This window comes from Tamandua tetradactyla, chromosome 7 (assembly GCF_023851605.1).
Source record: "Tamandua tetradactyla isolate mTamTet1 chromosome 7, mTamTet1.pri, whole genome shotgun sequence".
In the NCBI taxonomy this organism is placed as follows: domain Eukaryota; kingdom Metazoa; phylum Chordata; class Mammalia; order Pilosa; family Myrmecophagidae; genus Tamandua; species Tamandua tetradactyla.
In genome coordinates this window covers 33,061,243-33,077,243 of record NC_135333.1, presented here as the reverse complement: position 1 = coordinate 33,077,243, position 16,001 = coordinate 33,061,243, and the positions used below count along the sequence as shown (strand labels likewise).

The window sequence follows — 16,001 nt, the reverse complement described above, 5'->3', positions numbered from 1 at the left end:
GGAAATGCAAATCAAAATCACAATGAGATATCACCTCACCCCCACCAGAATGGCCATTACCAATAAAACAGAAAATAACAAGTGCTGGAGAGGATATGGAGAAAGAGTCATGCTTATCCACTGTTGGTGGGAATGTAAAATGGTACAACCACTGTGGAAGGCAGTTTGGTGGTTCCTCAGGAAGCTAAGTATAGAATTGCCATATGACCTGGCAATACCATTGCTAGGTATCTACTCAGAGGACATGAGGGCAAGGACACAAACGGACATTTGCACACCAATGTTTCTAGCATTATTTACAATTGCCTAGGGATGGAAACAGCCCAAATGTCCATCAAAAGACCAGTGGCTAAACAAGCTGTGGTGGATGGGAGATTATGAAGCTGGAAGACAGAATAAAGTTATGAAGCATGTAACAACATGAATGGACCTTGAGGACACTATGCTGAGAGAGGTTAGCGAGAAAGAAAATGACAAATACTGTATGATCTCATTGATATGAACTAACATTAATGAATGAACTTGGAGAAATTCAGTTAAGAAAAGAGACCACCAGAGATAGAAACAGGGTAGATATCGGGTAATTAGAGCTGAAGGGATATAGATTGTGCAACAGGACTGATTGTAAAGATTCAGAAATGGAGAGCACAATACTACCTAACTGTAGCACAATAATGTTAATACACTCAGTGAAGCTGAATGTGAGAATGATAGAGGGAGGAGAGCTGGGGGCACAAATGAAACCAGAAGGAAAGACAGATGATAAAGACTGAGATGGTATCATCTAGGAATGCCTAGAGTGTACAATGATAGTGACTAAATGTACAAACTAAAAAATGTTTTTGCATGAGGAAGAACAAAAGAATGTCAATATTGCAGGTGTTGAAAATAGACAGTAATTCATATTTTCTGTGTGAGACTAAAGCAAAAAATGTTTATTTGATACAAAATTGATATTTTTTCTTTCAATGATTTTTTAATTGAGATATAATATTAAAGAGTATAATTAGCAGTTCACAGTATCATCATAAAGCTGTGCATTCATCATTACAATAGATATTTGAACATTTTCATTATTCCAAAAATAATAAAAATAAGAATAAAAATAAAAGTAAAAAAGAACACCCCAAACATTCCATAACCCCACCAATTTTTCTTTTTTTTGACTTTTTATATACTGGATATAGGAAGTGTCAGTCACAAGGTTTTTACATTCACATGTTCACACCTTAAAAGTTCTACAGTTTTTCAATCATCTTGAAGAATCAAGGCTATTGGATTACACTTCAGTAGTGTCAGGTATTTCCCTCTAGCTACTCGAGTACACCAAAATTGAAAACGAGCATCTATAGTGCATAAAAATAACATCCAGAAAGACTCTTGACTCTCTTTGAAATCTCTCAGCCACTGAAACTTTATTTTGTTCATTTATCTTTCCATTTTTGGTCAAGAAGTCTTTCTCATTCCCACGATGACAGAGCCAAGCTCACCCCCAGAGTCATGTCCCACATTGTCAGGGAGATATACACCCCTGGGAGTCATGTACCACATAAGGGGGGAGGCAGTTTACCTGCAGAGTTGGCTTAGAGAGAGAGGCCATATCTAAGCAATAAAAGAGGTTCCCTGGGGGTGACTCTCAGTTATTATCATAAGTTGTTTTGGATTTTACTTTGCAGGAATAAGTTTCATAAGGGCAGCCCTAAGTTTGAGGGCCTGTCCCATCAAATTGGCAGTCTCCAATGCTTGGGAGAATATCAGGTTTTCTCCAGGTGGGGAAATTTAATATTTCTACTTTCTTTCCCAGTCCCTCAAGGGGACCTGGCAAATACTTCTTAATCTTCTGCCCAGCTTACTCTGGGATGTACTGGGTTATCACATCAACCTTTATAAATCAACAAGCTCTCACTTCCTATTCATGGTTCCACGTTATTATGGTATTTGAAAAAACTTATCATCCATGTTAAATTAGATAGTGTGCTACTGAAAATATAAATTTTGCACTAAATAACATCTCTTCCTTTGGTCTCATACCGAAATTAAAATTTTAAAATACAGTCAATATTATATTTTACCATTTAGTTTGATTTACTTTAGTCCTACTCTGATCAGCTTCGTTCATACCTCTAATTGAAGTCTGATCACTTTTTCAATGTTTTTTTTTATTTTTTAATCTTTTTTAAACATAACAACATATAAACATGAACATTCTTACCATATGATCATAACATTCTTGGTATATAATCAATAACTCACAATATCATCACATAGTTGCATATTCATCATCATGATCATTTCTTAGAACATTTGCATCAATTCAGAAAAAGAAATTAAAAGAAAAAAGAAAAAAATTCATACATACTATACCCCTTACCCCTGCCGTTCAATGATCACTAGAATTTCCATCTACTAAATTTATTTTAACATTTGTCCCTCCCTATTATTTATCTATTTTTAATCCATATGTTTTACTCATCTGTCTATACCATAGATAAAAGGAGCATCAAACACAAGGTTTTCACAATCACACAGTTACATTATGAAATCTTTATCATTATACAATCATATTCAAGAAACATGGCTACTGGTACACAGCTCTACATTTTCAGACACTTCCCTCCAACCTCTTCAATACACCTTAACTAAAAAGGTGGTATCTACTATATGGACAATTTACTGAACACCATTTAAGTACACGGAACCTTGAGTAGGGCATTAGATATTACAGGCTTGTCCAGAGTGATGTCCTGATAAATCCCAGAGTGATCTGAACAGTGAATAAAAAAGTACTTGCAAAGTCCCCTTGGGGGAATGGCGAGAAAGGGGAAAATTCAACGTCCCCATTTGGAGAAGGGTCTGACATTCTCGCAAGCAGTGAGGACAACAAAATTAATAGGGTGACTCCTCAATCTTGGGGTTTGTTCATATGAAATTCATCCCCGCAAGTTAGGCTTAGCCTATTCTATTTAAAATTAGGCCTACAAGACACCGCCAAGAGAAACTCTTTTGTTGTTCAGATGTGACCTATCTCTCAGGCAACAGGGCAAGCAAACTCACTGTCCTCCCCCTCTACATGGGACATGACTCCCAGGGGGGTAAACCTTCCTGACAATGTGGGACAGAAATCCTAGAATGAGCTGGGACTCAGCATCAACGGATTGAGAAAACCTTCTCGACTGAAAGGGGGAAGAGAGAAATGAGACAAAATAAAGTGTCAGTGCCTGAGAGATTTCAAATAGCATCAAAACATTATCCTGGAGGTTATTCTTACGTATTATATAGATATCCCCTTTTTAGTTTAAGGTGTTAGAGAGGCTAGAGGGAAGTGCCTGAAACTGTAGAGCTGTGTTCCAGTAGCCATATTTCTTTAATTATATAATGATAATAGCTTTTGCAAAGTGACTGTGTGATTGAGAAAACCTTGTTGTGAGGCTCCTTTTATCTACAGTATGGACAGATGAGTAAAAAATGTGGATTAAAAATAAATAAATAATAGGGGGAACAAATGTTAAATTGGGTAGAGGGAAATGTTAGTGGTCAATGAGAGAGAGGAGTAAGGGGTATGGAATGATGTATGAGTTTTTTCTTTTTATTTCTTTTTCTGGAGTGATATAAGTGTTCTGGGAAATGATCATGGTGATGAATATACAACTATGTGATGATATTTTGAGCCATTGATTGCACACCAAGTATGGAAGGTTTATATGTTAAGAATGCTCGTGTTTGTATGTTGATTGATTTTATTAATAAAAATTAAAAAAAAAGAAAAAGAAAACCATCAGCCTTTAAAAAAGGGTTTTATGGGCAGCAGCAGCACCACTGGCTGCAGGTGGTTGGGGTTCCAGGCCAGGGCACGGTGACGTTTTGTGCCTGGGGCCATTGGGGAGACCAGGGAGGGGACCCCGGGGGGCTCAGGGGACTATGGGAATGGCCTGGAGTCGGAGGAACTGGAGCCTGGGAAGTTAACCTGGAGCCCAAGCCTGACGAAGAGCTGCCACAGGCCCTGGGCCTACCTTAGGAGAACCTAGCAGCCAGGAGGAGGAGGAGCTGGGATTGGTAGAGGGTGTCCGAGGGGATGGTGCCATTGAGGACCCGGAGCTGGAAGTGATCAAAGCTCATGTCTAAGAGATGGAGAAAGAAGCTGAGAAGCTGAAGGAGCTGCAGAACGAGGCAGAGAAGTAGATGAATATGAGTCTACCTCCAGGCAATGTTGGCCCAGTGATCACATCCATTGAGGAGAAAATGGAGGCTAATGCTCATTCCATTTATGTTGGCAATGTGGACTACGGTGCAACAGCAGAAGAGCTGGAAGCACACTTTCATGGCTGTGGTTCTGTCAACCGTGTTACTGTACTTTGTGACAAATTCAGCGGCTATCCCAAAGGGTTTGTATATATAGAATTCTTGGATAAAGAGTCAGTGAGGACCTCCCTGGCCTTAGATGAGTCCATTTTTAGAGGAAGACAAATCAAGGTGATCCCAAAACAAAGCAACACACCAGCCATCAGCACAACAGACCAGGCCTTCCCAAGAACCTGCCACAGTGACTGGATCACCAACTATTCCCATTCTCAGTTCTACAGTGGTTTCAACAGCAGGCCCTGAGGTCGTGTCTATGGCAAATTTTTTTTAGTAAGGGGAATACCATGATGTGGCTCTACCCCAGACTGTCTGGGGTACCCAGGGGCTGGGGTAGAGCCACATCATGGTATTCCCCTTACTAAAAAAAGCATGTATTAGAAGAGAGAGACTAAGAAATGATGATCATGCATCTATGTGATGATATTAAGAATTACTGATTGCATATGTAGAATGGAATGATTTCTAAATGTTGGGTTAATTTCTTTTTTTTTCTAATTAAAAAAAAAAGAAGAGAGGAAAAAAAGAGGAATGAAGGGGAAAAAAAGAATTAAAAAAAAAGAAAAACTGATGACCTTGATGGAAAAAAAAATATTAAGAAAAAAAAAAGATAAACTGCGGAAGTGGGGAGAATCCCATAACTAACTGCTGAGGAGGGACCTGCTTTGATGAATAGGGGAAGGCCTGGGGAGTGGGGCAGGGGCTGCTCATTCACTCTGGGGATTTTCCATGGACACGTCTCAACTGCACAAGCTGCTCCCCATGTTTTCCTGTCCCACTTCACCCCCTTGGGGACTGCTCAAGGCTATGTGGGCATTGGAGGTAGGAGGGTTTTTTTTTTTTTTTTTACCCAGGGCACTGGAAGGACACCAAACTGTTCTGCTTGTTACCTTCCCTCTACCTTCTCCCTCCCTTTCTCAGTCTCCTTCTGCCAGCTTCCTGTCCTGTCAGGTCTACCACCCACCCTACCTTTCTTTTTGGCCTCCCTGCCCCTCCAGATTGTCTGGTGGTCTATTTTGTTTCCTTTTGTGTTTCTTCTTCTGTTTTGAGTATCTTTCTTTACAGGTTTCTGTAGCCAGAAGTTCTCCGTTTAGCTCCCAGTGGCTCAAGTGTAAATTTCCCTCCCCCCTGGGGAAATGTATTATCTTGTTTTGGGGGGTCTGGGTGTTTTTTTGTTTGTTTTGCTTTTTTCCTGTGCCTTTTTCTCTCTTTTAATTGGAGGGAATGGGAGGAAGTGGGAGCAGTAAGGTGGGAAGCAGATTTTGTTTCTTTTTTTTTTTTAGCTCATTTCCAAAGGGTGGGAGGTTTGTTTGTTTGTTTTAATATATGTCATGAATAAAGTTGACTTTGAAAATTTAAAAAAAAGTGGGGTTTATTTGAGAATCATAAAAAATATTTACACATTTTAAAAATCAAAAATACAGAAAGTAGGAAAAAACCTTAATGACCCCATTCCCTCATAAACCAGAGCCATCAATATTTCACACCCTGGCATACCTTCTTCCATCTTTTATGCAATTTATATGTTGTCTTTAACCTCATAATATTAACACAAGCACATTTCCAAGTTATGAGTCTTACAAGAATCATGTTAATGGCTGCATAGCATTCCCACCTGTGGGTATACTGAACATTATTCTCTTCTTGCTGGACATTTAGCTTTCTGATACTTACTATCATATATAGTACAACAAAGCTCTTTACACACAAGGCTTTTCTTGTCATCTGGATTACTTCCATGGGCTTTTCTCAAGAATGTAATTACTCAAATCAAGAAGGATGAAGCCTTCTCAAGCTCTTGATATCTATTTCCCAAAACTTCCCAAATGAACTATTAGATTTACTCTCCCACTACTAATGCTTTTAAGGTATGTATTGGGCTCATTCCTCACGAATATTTCCAAAACATCTTAAGTTATATTTTGGAACACATCTTCCAAAGGTTACTGAAGAGGAGAAAAGAACTGAAGGAATACTAAAATCCAGGCGCACATAATTAATTCCAACTCCCAAGAAGTAATCGTATCACTTACTGGAAGTGTGTGAAACCTAACGTGGGAAGATCGGCTTGTTCCTTGGCAAAGTTGGCAAGCCGGGAGATCACTCTGGCAAGCTACAAAAAAAAACACGTGGTAGAAAGAGGTGAATTCAGGTTGAGTTTATTATATAACTAGTAACTAAACATTTAGACAATTTTACATAATTTTAGACTTCCAGTTTATTGAGGCAGAGGCCACATCTCTTCATCTTCTTTCTATCCTCAAGTGCTTGAAGAGTTTATAGCAACCAATGATTGAAAATTAAGTCACTATTACTGCAGGATTGTAAGATTACTGGCAAATTCATGCAGAAAGCCAACACTATATCATAATCCTTACCCATACAGTACAGATATGATTCTGGTTACACTTGCTTCACATTTAAAAGACCATACTTTAGAAAGCATTCACATATAGTGTTTTAACTCAAGAAGAGACAAGTATTTCTATAAATTAGATATAGGATTCATTCACCTAAGAAGATGATATACATTTACATTTACAAGGCACTAACTTTTCTTTAACTTTTTATTTTGAAATAATTTCAAATTTACAGGGGAGTTGCAAAAATAAAACAAACCAGAGGACTCCGATTTGTCCTTCCTGGATTTCCAGATTTATCAACTTTTAACATTTTGCCACATTTGTTATATCATTCTATGTATCTATTTACTTATTTTCTAAACAGTTGAAAGCAGGTTGTATATATCATACTCTAAACCTCTATGCATATTTCCTAAGAACAAGGTTATTCACTATGTAAACACATTAAGAACAGTCATCAAGAAATTTAATACTGATATGAAGCATGTAGACTATATTCCATTTTTTTCAATTGTCCCAATAATGTCCTTTTGGGCATTTTCTCCTCCATTATCAGATCCAGTCCAGGATCACACTGCACTGAGTGTTAACTGATGTCTAGCTTCCATTATAGGGAATCTAAGGCTGGTAGGAAAGCTCTGCTTACTTCTTACCTTTGGCAAAAGCAGGTCACATGCATTTCTAAGAATAATCAGGTCCTGCAGAAGAAAAAGGAATGGTCTTTCATTAAACAGCTTTGTTCAAACAATGTAATCACAAACTTCTCTTCCACCATCATACCAGGTTCCCAGTTATCTGTCTCTCACCATTAGTAAGCCCCTGTGCAAGCCAGAAGACACTAATAGAAGTTGTTTTTTTCTCATTATTGTTTTAAAAACACACCAACTACAAAACTAAATATTGCTGGGATCCCAGCAATACTACTGGCATCTATAATGGAACAAAAATCTTTATACTCAAAAACCCATTTACGTGGTATCTCAAATGACTCAAAATGGTAAGGGAAACCCCCATCCTGAATACTACACAGATGTCCAGGTCAACAAGGTTTATATATTCCCAGAGGGGAATGTTGAACAGCCTTTGGGAACCTTCCATTTGGCACATTCCGTTAGTTTTCTACCTCCGTATTCATATATATAAGTGTTAACAAAGAAAGACATGCCACAAAACATCAAAGTGAGAAAACTGAACTGCCCAAGGGAGATAAGAGTCATAAGCATTTCAGTAACTACAACACTTGAGACAGTAACTTCAAGCCCCAACTGCTAAATACTTTTAAAAAAGGATACACCAAGTGAAACGGTGTTACTTTTTCCATTATCTGACCTGCCAGTTACACAGTGATTCCTTTATATATGTACCATGTCTACTGAAAAGCACTTGGGGCAGGTTAGAAAATACTGACTCCTTCTTGAATTTGTTATCTATCTGGAATCTGCATTCTGGCGCCAAAGATACATTATAATTAAGAGCACCAACTGTGGAGCTGTTTGATCTAGGCTTGTATTTTCCCCAGATGTGTGACCTCAAGCAAGTTCTTCAACCTTTCCATAAGTCTCCATATCTGCAGAAATGGAAAAAAAGCCAGACACAAAAGACCTCATAGTCTATGATTCCATTTATATGAAATTTCTAGAAAAGACACAACTACAGAGACAGAAAGCAGGTCTGAGGCTGGAGGCAGGAGCAGGGACTGACTGCAATTGTGTAAAAGAGAACTTCTTGGAGTCACGAAAGTTCTAAAACTGGAGTGTGATGAATGCTGAATAACTCTGCATAATTTACTAAAACTCATTGACATGTACATTTAAAATGGGTATGTTTTAGTATATGGAAATCATCCTTCAATAAAGCTGTTTAAAAATGGAGATTATATCATCTACCTCTTACAGTTGTCTTGAAGACATGAAATAAGATACGTATGCTGCCTGGCACATAATAAACCCTCAGGAAAATGCCTGCTGATACCCTTACATGTTGGATTATAAGACACCTTTGCTAATTAAAAACTTCATTTAACTATTATAATGCAATCCATCTTTTCCAAAGTCACAGCAAAGAATTATAATGCACTTTGGGAAAAAAAGCTCTTTGGAAAATTACTTTAGTTCCTAAAATGCTTAAGATCTTGGTTAATGTCCAGTATACCAATGCATAAGCAGTATTTTCTGGTCTTATATTATGGAGGTCACCAAGTGCTTTTGGTTTGGATTGGAAAGAAGAAAATTTCTGAGTATGTCAGCCAAGAAACCCTGAAAAATAAAGATGTAAGGAGTCACTTCCTAAAACTGGGCAAAAAGAAATAAAAAATGAATTTAAAAGATTGAGTCCTAAGCGGAAACAAAATAATATGGGCTCATACTGTATTGTCTCCAACATAGCAGGAAGTAGCACCAAGATGAATAATGCCTGCAGCTTTTGGACAGCAGTGACCAAATGTGTGCACATGAGCCATCACATCATGCCGTAACCGCTTCTCTTCATCAGCTGCCATCTTGAAGTCGATGTTGTCCAGGTTTGATTTCATCTCCTGTATTTGTTCATCTGTAATAGGCAAACCCAATGTCTGCAGAACAGGCAAAATAAAATCAAATAAGCTTAGGCATCACAATTATTTGAATCAAAGTGACAGTGATAAAAAATTGGTTCATGTTGACAATTATACCCTTAAATCTAAGGCTACCAAAAAGCTAAGAGTAAATGGGGTAGGACTTTCTTAACGAATCCTTTTCTTTTTTTTTTTAAGAAAAAATAAATATAAAGCTTTATTGAGAAATAATTCACATAGCACATCAGACACCCACTTAAAGTTCATAATTCAATGGTTTCAATATACTCACTGATATGTACACTGTCACTAACACGGTTCTTTTTTTTAAAAATATTTTTATTGGCAAATCTTCACACGGTCCACACATGGTGTACAATCAATGGCTCACAACGTCAACACAAAGTTGTGTATTTATCACTATGATCATTTTTTAGAATAATTACATCACTCCAGAAAAAGAAATAAAAACAAAAAACTCATATATCCCATACCCCTTACCCCTCCCTCTCACTGACCACTAGTATTTTAATGAATCATTTTAATACAAGTAACTCCAATTTATACAATGTAATCCTGATCTTCACTGTTCCATTTGCCCTTATATCCCTGCTTGGCTTACCTCTCCACACACTCGTCTCTCAGTTCAAAAGTCATCTCATCAGAGAAGTCCTCAACTTCAATGTAAAATAACACCCTTCTGTGTCATGCTGCATCTCTTTAGCCTGGCTTCATTTACAGCACTTATCACATGACATTTTTGCATGTTTACTGCCTGGTATTTTCCTCTAGAATATAAACTCCATGACAGGAGAGTTTTGTTTTATTTATTGCTTACTCATTAGTGCTTGACACATGAGCGCCCAAGTGTGAGACACGCACCATAGTTTTACATTTGACCCACACGGATTTACTAAGAGTAACCAGGAAGTTTGTATGTAGTTTTGTGGACAAATTATGTAAGGCAAACTCAGTGTAAAACTAAAAGCAATTCCAGAATACACTAATGATAAAATAAAAACATCCAGATCTTACATTCACCCTTTTTGGAAAAATTAGGCTGGCAAAAAAAGAAAACAAAAATAAAAAAACTGGCAGCCTAAACAACTCTGAACCCAAGATCCAAAGTATTGAATAAATATGTCAGTAAATGATAATTTGCTCAAGTCTCACTTAAACTCCCAAAGGGGGATCTTGCTCCTTAGACTTGAAAGTTCTAATATGGTAGCTATGAACCACATGCAGATATTTAAATTCAAGTTGATTAATTAAAATTAAATAAAAGTAAAAATTCACTTTCTCAGTCACACTAGCCACATTTCAAGTGCTCAGCAGCCTCATGTGGCAGATCTGCCCTGGACATGTACAGTCAGCCGGTGACAGCTTAGGGAGTTCCTCCCAAAGCAAAGAATCAGGCCACACTACTTCCTCCTCCACTGTAATGTCTCTTCTCAAAATGTATACTTTCCCCACTCCTAATATTCTATACTCCTTCTAACCTCTCATTCTCCTTTTAACTACTAAATTATTATGTAACTTCCAATTTTGATAACCTTATTAATTAGAAAATCCAAACCCAGGCGAGGTTACCACAACTTATGCATTTCAGGCAATGTGGAGACTGGACTGAACAAAGAAAACATATTCAGAGACCCGACATTCCATTTACTAACTATGGTGATCTTGGCCAAGTCTTTTTGAGAATACTATGCTCATCTACAGAATGGAAATGAGAGTATCAAACCAGGGTAACTGCAAACATTTCATAATCCACAACTCACTATATTATGTCATCTTCTACTACTACTTTTCTTAACTGAGCCAAGTATTTACTAGATCTCTCTCTGCATCAATTCCCTAATAGGTAAAATACAAGTGATAATAGTATCCACCATACAGGGGTGTTCTGAGGATTAATGAGCTAATACACGTAAAGTCTTAAAATGGTGCCCAGTACATACAAGGCAGTATATAAACGCCTGCTACTATTCTATCGTTTGATTTTCTTAAGCACAGTGATAGGGAGGGGGGTTATCTAGGATATTCCTGTTTGGTGAGTCCCACTATGCCAAGATCCTAAGCATGTACTCAGATTCCTTCAGCTTTTATCATGTCATTTGTGAGAAAGGTTCCATCTTGTCCATTATGGCACTTTCCTCTGAAATATTACAGCTGTCTGGATCACGAAGTTCAGTTTCTTTCACCACACTGAAGATCTCTGGGAAGCTATTCTGAAACCACTTTATATACAGCCCTTATAGGAAAAACACATCCTGTCTAATTAACCCTTAACCTGACTCCCCCTCCGGGGGCAAAGTGCAGCTTAGTGAGGCAGAAACAATGGTCTGGAAAATCCGGATTGCAGTCCTGTCACTAACGAAATGTCTAAACGCTCAGGCTCTGGACTGAAGCAGGTTTCAAATCCTAGTTCCATGTAGTGTGTTCCTGGGCAAATAACGTGCTTGTTTTTTCCCCCTAAAACGTGGGAAAACACCAACCAGTTTGCAAAGCCGTCATAGGGATTAAAAATAAAAAGACGTGTAAAGATATCAGCACAATAACACTATAGAGCACTCAATGTCCGTGGCTAGCAGTATACTTTTGCACGAATGGCCAAGGTGAATTCCCTGAAATGACAGGTGGCATTTCTGCTGCAGCCAAGGCGTCGCTAACTCCCTGACTAAAAACATAAGGCAAGAGGCGGTGGTTCCCGCCCATCCTGCTCTCGCCATCCCGGGGCTGCAGTTCCTAGGGAAAGGGGACACCCGGCCGAAAATAGCGGGGCAGCTGCTTCTCGGGAGGCTAAGCCATCACTCGGACTACGGCCGGCACGTGCTAGTGCCGGCCCGCCCAGCGATCCTCCCCCGGCCCGCCCCTTGGCCCCGGGACCCATTACATTACCTGCTCGGCTTCCGCCAGCCACAGCCAGAGCTGCCGCCAAGTCCGGAATTTGCAGCTGTCGCTAAACAGGAAGCACATCTCTGGGCTGGCATAGCGAGAGGCAAGCGGCGAGCGGTAGGTGTCGGATCCGTCCGCTGCCTGCTGTCCGCCACAGTCGCCTACTGCCGCCATCACGAACGCACCACCCCGCGGGGCCGACAAGAGGAAGCAACTGCAGAAGCGGAAGCCTGGGTGTCGGGAAGGAGTATCACTTCCTCCATTTGGGGCGGGACTTCCTCCCGTTTGCCCCGCCCCCTAGAGTTCCGCGCTTATGGTGCACACAAGGTGAGGGCAATTTCGGCGGCTAGTTGCTAGGCTTTAATGCGTTTCTTTTACAAGAAAATGATTAGCGCTTAATAAACCATTTAGCCGTTCTGCTAAATCGGATAAAAGGTCCAGCAGTACTTGTCTCTCAAGGCTGTTTTAAAGATTCAGCGAGTTAAAACGCGGTGGATGCCTCGTGCATGTAGAAGGCCCTCCATGTGTTTGAAATTATTTAATAATCATTTATTAATTTAAATTTATTTAAATGTGTTATTTTATTGTTATTGTTGCCCACTACTACTTCTGTCTGCTTGGCACCAAGAGCGGCTCTAGGAAGAAATGTAGACGCCCAAGGGAAACTGCACTCATTGAGCATCAAGTGTACCCCTGCGCGAAACTGCAGTAAAAATGAATTCCAACAAGCGCTGACAGACTGGGGAACTGAGCCTCGCTGAAGCTCACCCAGCTAGTTTGTGGAGCCCGACTCCAAAATCTGCACTTAGTCATTATGCTATATAGTTCTCAGCACACGCCGTGCAGAGTCACGCTTCTGCGGCTCGGTAAAGACATTCCTCCAGCCTGGCATACCTCTCTGGTTTCTCCCTTCCTCCTAGTCTAGTAAATGCTCCCTGATAGTCCCAACTCTCAACTCTGTTTGGCCAATAATAAAACCGCCAACAGTCATTGTCCTGAGTTACTTACACACGTTCCAGGTGATCTCATTTTATTATTGTAACAAATTTATGAGTTCAGATATTATTAAATGAAGTAATACAAGTAAAGCCCTTGGCACAATGCACAAAGTGTTTTTTTATCATCACATCCTCATTTTGCAGATGATGAAATACAGGCCTGGGCAGGTCGAGTAATTTCTTGAGATCGCCTGTGTAGGAGATCTAGGATTTAAATGTCTGCCAGTAGGCTCCAGACAAGTATTCCTGAACAGTGCCAAACTCACCCTCTCCTTTGTGGTACAGTACAGGTATTATGCTCATCATAATATTCTAGGGGCATGAGAAGTTGCTGATTGGAGCTTAACTCTTCAAAATCTCTTCTTTGACTATAACTTATTTTCCTGTTACCTTTCCACCCCACCCCACCCTTTTCATTTCTTTATGGATTCACTCAAAAACCTGTGGAACACCCCTGTAGTTTTCTGGCTCCCAAACTTAGGTCTTCTTAGGTGCCATGTGACCGCTAGTATCTTAGACCTCTCTTAAAACTGTCAGCAGAGTTCAATGTTGTTTGCCTTTCCCACCGATAGCAAACTAGGTGGTGATGGGGACCATGCCTATCTTATTCACCCCTTGCCCTTGCACATAGCACAGGATCTGCCATAGTATGCATGCTCAGTTAAATGTTCACTGAATGAATGCATGAATGAGTGAGTGAATAAGGATTTCTGGCCAAAAGGAGTCTAGTCTAACAAGAAGTAAGACCTATAATCGCCACAATACAAGTTAGATCCTGACACTGCATTTCCTCTTGCCCCAAATCTCTCTCAAACCTCTTCAGTGTCATCATTCCATGGAATCTTCATATCTCCCCCTGGACTCCAGAATTAGCAGAGTTTAGTGCAGCCACAATTCCAGAATGCTTTTGCCATCAGAGAAGCCCATCTGGGCTCCTGACTGAGGTATACTTCCACCTCCTCTCTTGGGCTGCAGAGGATTGTTTCTGGGATTGATGACAGACAAAATTCTGGAAAGATGAAGAATTTGTTCACTGCAACTTCTCACTCTTTGCAGAGTGCATCAGGGCTGTCTCTGTTTTGATGTACTGTGATATGTTTACTATTCTCGGTTTATACTGAGTGACTACTGCAACTTCAACCGTGTCCTCAGTCTTCTAGTTCTCAATCCTGTCTCTCCTTCACTTTGCTTTTCCTTCTCAAAACAGGAGTTTCTATTCCTAGTCCTTAATCTTTTCCTTGTTCTTCAATTATTTTTTTCTTGTACCTTTAATCTCTCCAGTTCTCCCTCCCTTATTTTTAAATGCATAGGTCTCTTCTACTATAGAAACATTTTCATTTACCCTGATATCTCCATAATATGGAGTCCTTTTTTTTTTTTTTTTTTTTTTTTGGCTACCTGTTCACCAACCATCCTTGGCATTACCACTTATTAGGTGCATTGTGAGACTTGGACAAGTTACTTAATTGTGCAGCACTTGGGTATTCTCACCTGTAAAATGGCTGCTGATCCCCAGGGGTGCAGTGGAAGCAAAAGCAAGAATAAATGCAGTCTCCTTAACCCAATGCTCAGGATTCAATAAATGTCCACTTCACTCCCTAGCATTGTGAAGCAACTTCTGCCCTCTCCACTTCCTCCAAACCACACTCTCATTGAGTACCGTTAACCTCCTCTAAAAGACAAATCAAAAGATCCTTTCTCATTATACTATATTATTGTTTGACTGTATTTGCACAAGGAAATATTGAAAGGGCCCACAAGAAGCTAATAAATTGGGCGTGGGGAAGCAGGAAGAAAGGACAGATCTGGAGCAAAGCTTTCCAATGTACATTTTTCTATCATTTTGATTTTTGAACCAAATAATTTAAAAACACTATGCTGAGTGTTTACTTATTACTGAGGTAGGTTGAATTATGTACCCCCCAAAACACACGCTCTTAATCTTAACTTTTGTCTCTTTGGGTGTGAACCTATTTTAAATAAGACCTTTGAAATTATTATTTTTAATTAAGGTTTGGCCAACTGAACTAGGGTGTGCCTTAATCCAGATTACAGGAGGCTTTATAAAGAGAACCTGGACATCACAGAAGCAAGAAAAGAGAGACCATCACTATGTGGCTGGAGGCAGAAATATAAGCCAAGGAGTGCTCTCTGTCAGCAAAAGAACACTTCAGACTGGGGAGAAAGCATCACCTAGCTGAAGCCTTGGTTTTGGACTTCTCAGCCTCAAAAGCATGGGACAATAAATTCTCGTTAAAACAACCCATTGTGTGGTATTTGTGATAGCGGCCCGGCAAATAAGACAATTACTTATTTGAAATAATTTTTAAAAGGTCTTTTCTCTTTTCATTCATCTCTCCTGGCTTATTTAAATATTTAGCTTTTTTTTTTTTTTTTTAATAAATCTCCCTCCCTCCTGCTTTGAAAACTTAACTGTTTCTGACTGCTCTTTCTGTGTCTTCTTTTGATGACCCTTTCTCTTCTGACTCCTTAAGAGTAAGTGATGGTAGTTTCCACAGTTTAACCTACCTCTCTTGTCCTTGGAAATTGCTTTTATATCTGTAGGTTGACGTTCCAAGTAGGCGGGATCTCCAAAGTCTTGGTTCTTGGTTTTCCAAGACCACCTGGATGCTTCCATCTGGCTCTTCTTGTTACCTAAAGCAACATCTCTAAACTGGAGTCTTACTTTTATATCTCTCTGGTGTTCTGATTTGATGAATGAGTTTTCTGATAGTTTTATTTTCTCTTTTATAGCTATCCTGTTTTAATTTCAGACTTTCTGTTCTAGGTTGCTAGCTGCCGGAATGCAAAACACCAGAGATGGATTGGCTTACA

At 39.5% G+C, this 16,001-nt stretch overlaps 1 protein-coding gene, 1 long non-coding RNA gene and 1 pseudogene across 4 annotated transcripts in view; 2 read left to right on the top strand and 1 right to left on the bottom strand.

Annotated features, from left to right (window-relative positions):
• The window catches only part of ADSL (adenylosuccinate lyase), a 44,407-nt gene extending 31,985 nt beyond the window's left edge, over nucleotides 1-12,422 (bottom strand). Inside the window, exons 1-4 of one of the 3 annotated variants that reach the window (XM_077168917.1) lie at nucleotides 12,172-12,422; nucleotides 9,085-9,288; nucleotides 7,373-7,417; nucleotides 6,390-6,469 (exon numbers count right to left, since the gene is read on the bottom strand). In XM_077168917.1, coding sequence (XP_077025032.1) covers nucleotides 6,390-6,469; nucleotides 7,373-7,417; nucleotides 9,085-9,288; nucleotides 12,172-12,342 — 500 coding nt within the window. In that variant the 5' untranslated portion in view covers nucleotides 12,343-12,422. The remainder of the gene's footprint in view (nucleotides 1-6,389; nucleotides 6,470-7,372; nucleotides 7,418-9,084; nucleotides 9,289-12,171) is intronic. The other 2 variants (XM_077168919.1, XM_077168916.1) reach the window with 2 other exon arrangements.
• LOC143689573 (polyadenylate-binding protein 2 pseudogene) lies at nucleotides 4,126-4,620 on the top strand (annotated as a pseudogene).
• On the top strand, nucleotides 12,151-15,428 carry LOC143691014 (uncharacterized). Its single transcript, XR_013179309.1, has 2 exons — nucleotides 12,151-12,495; nucleotides 15,179-15,428. It is a non-coding gene; the product is annotated as an uncharacterized LOC143691014 (long non-coding RNA).
• Nucleotides 15,429-16,001: the final 573 nt, after the last annotated feature.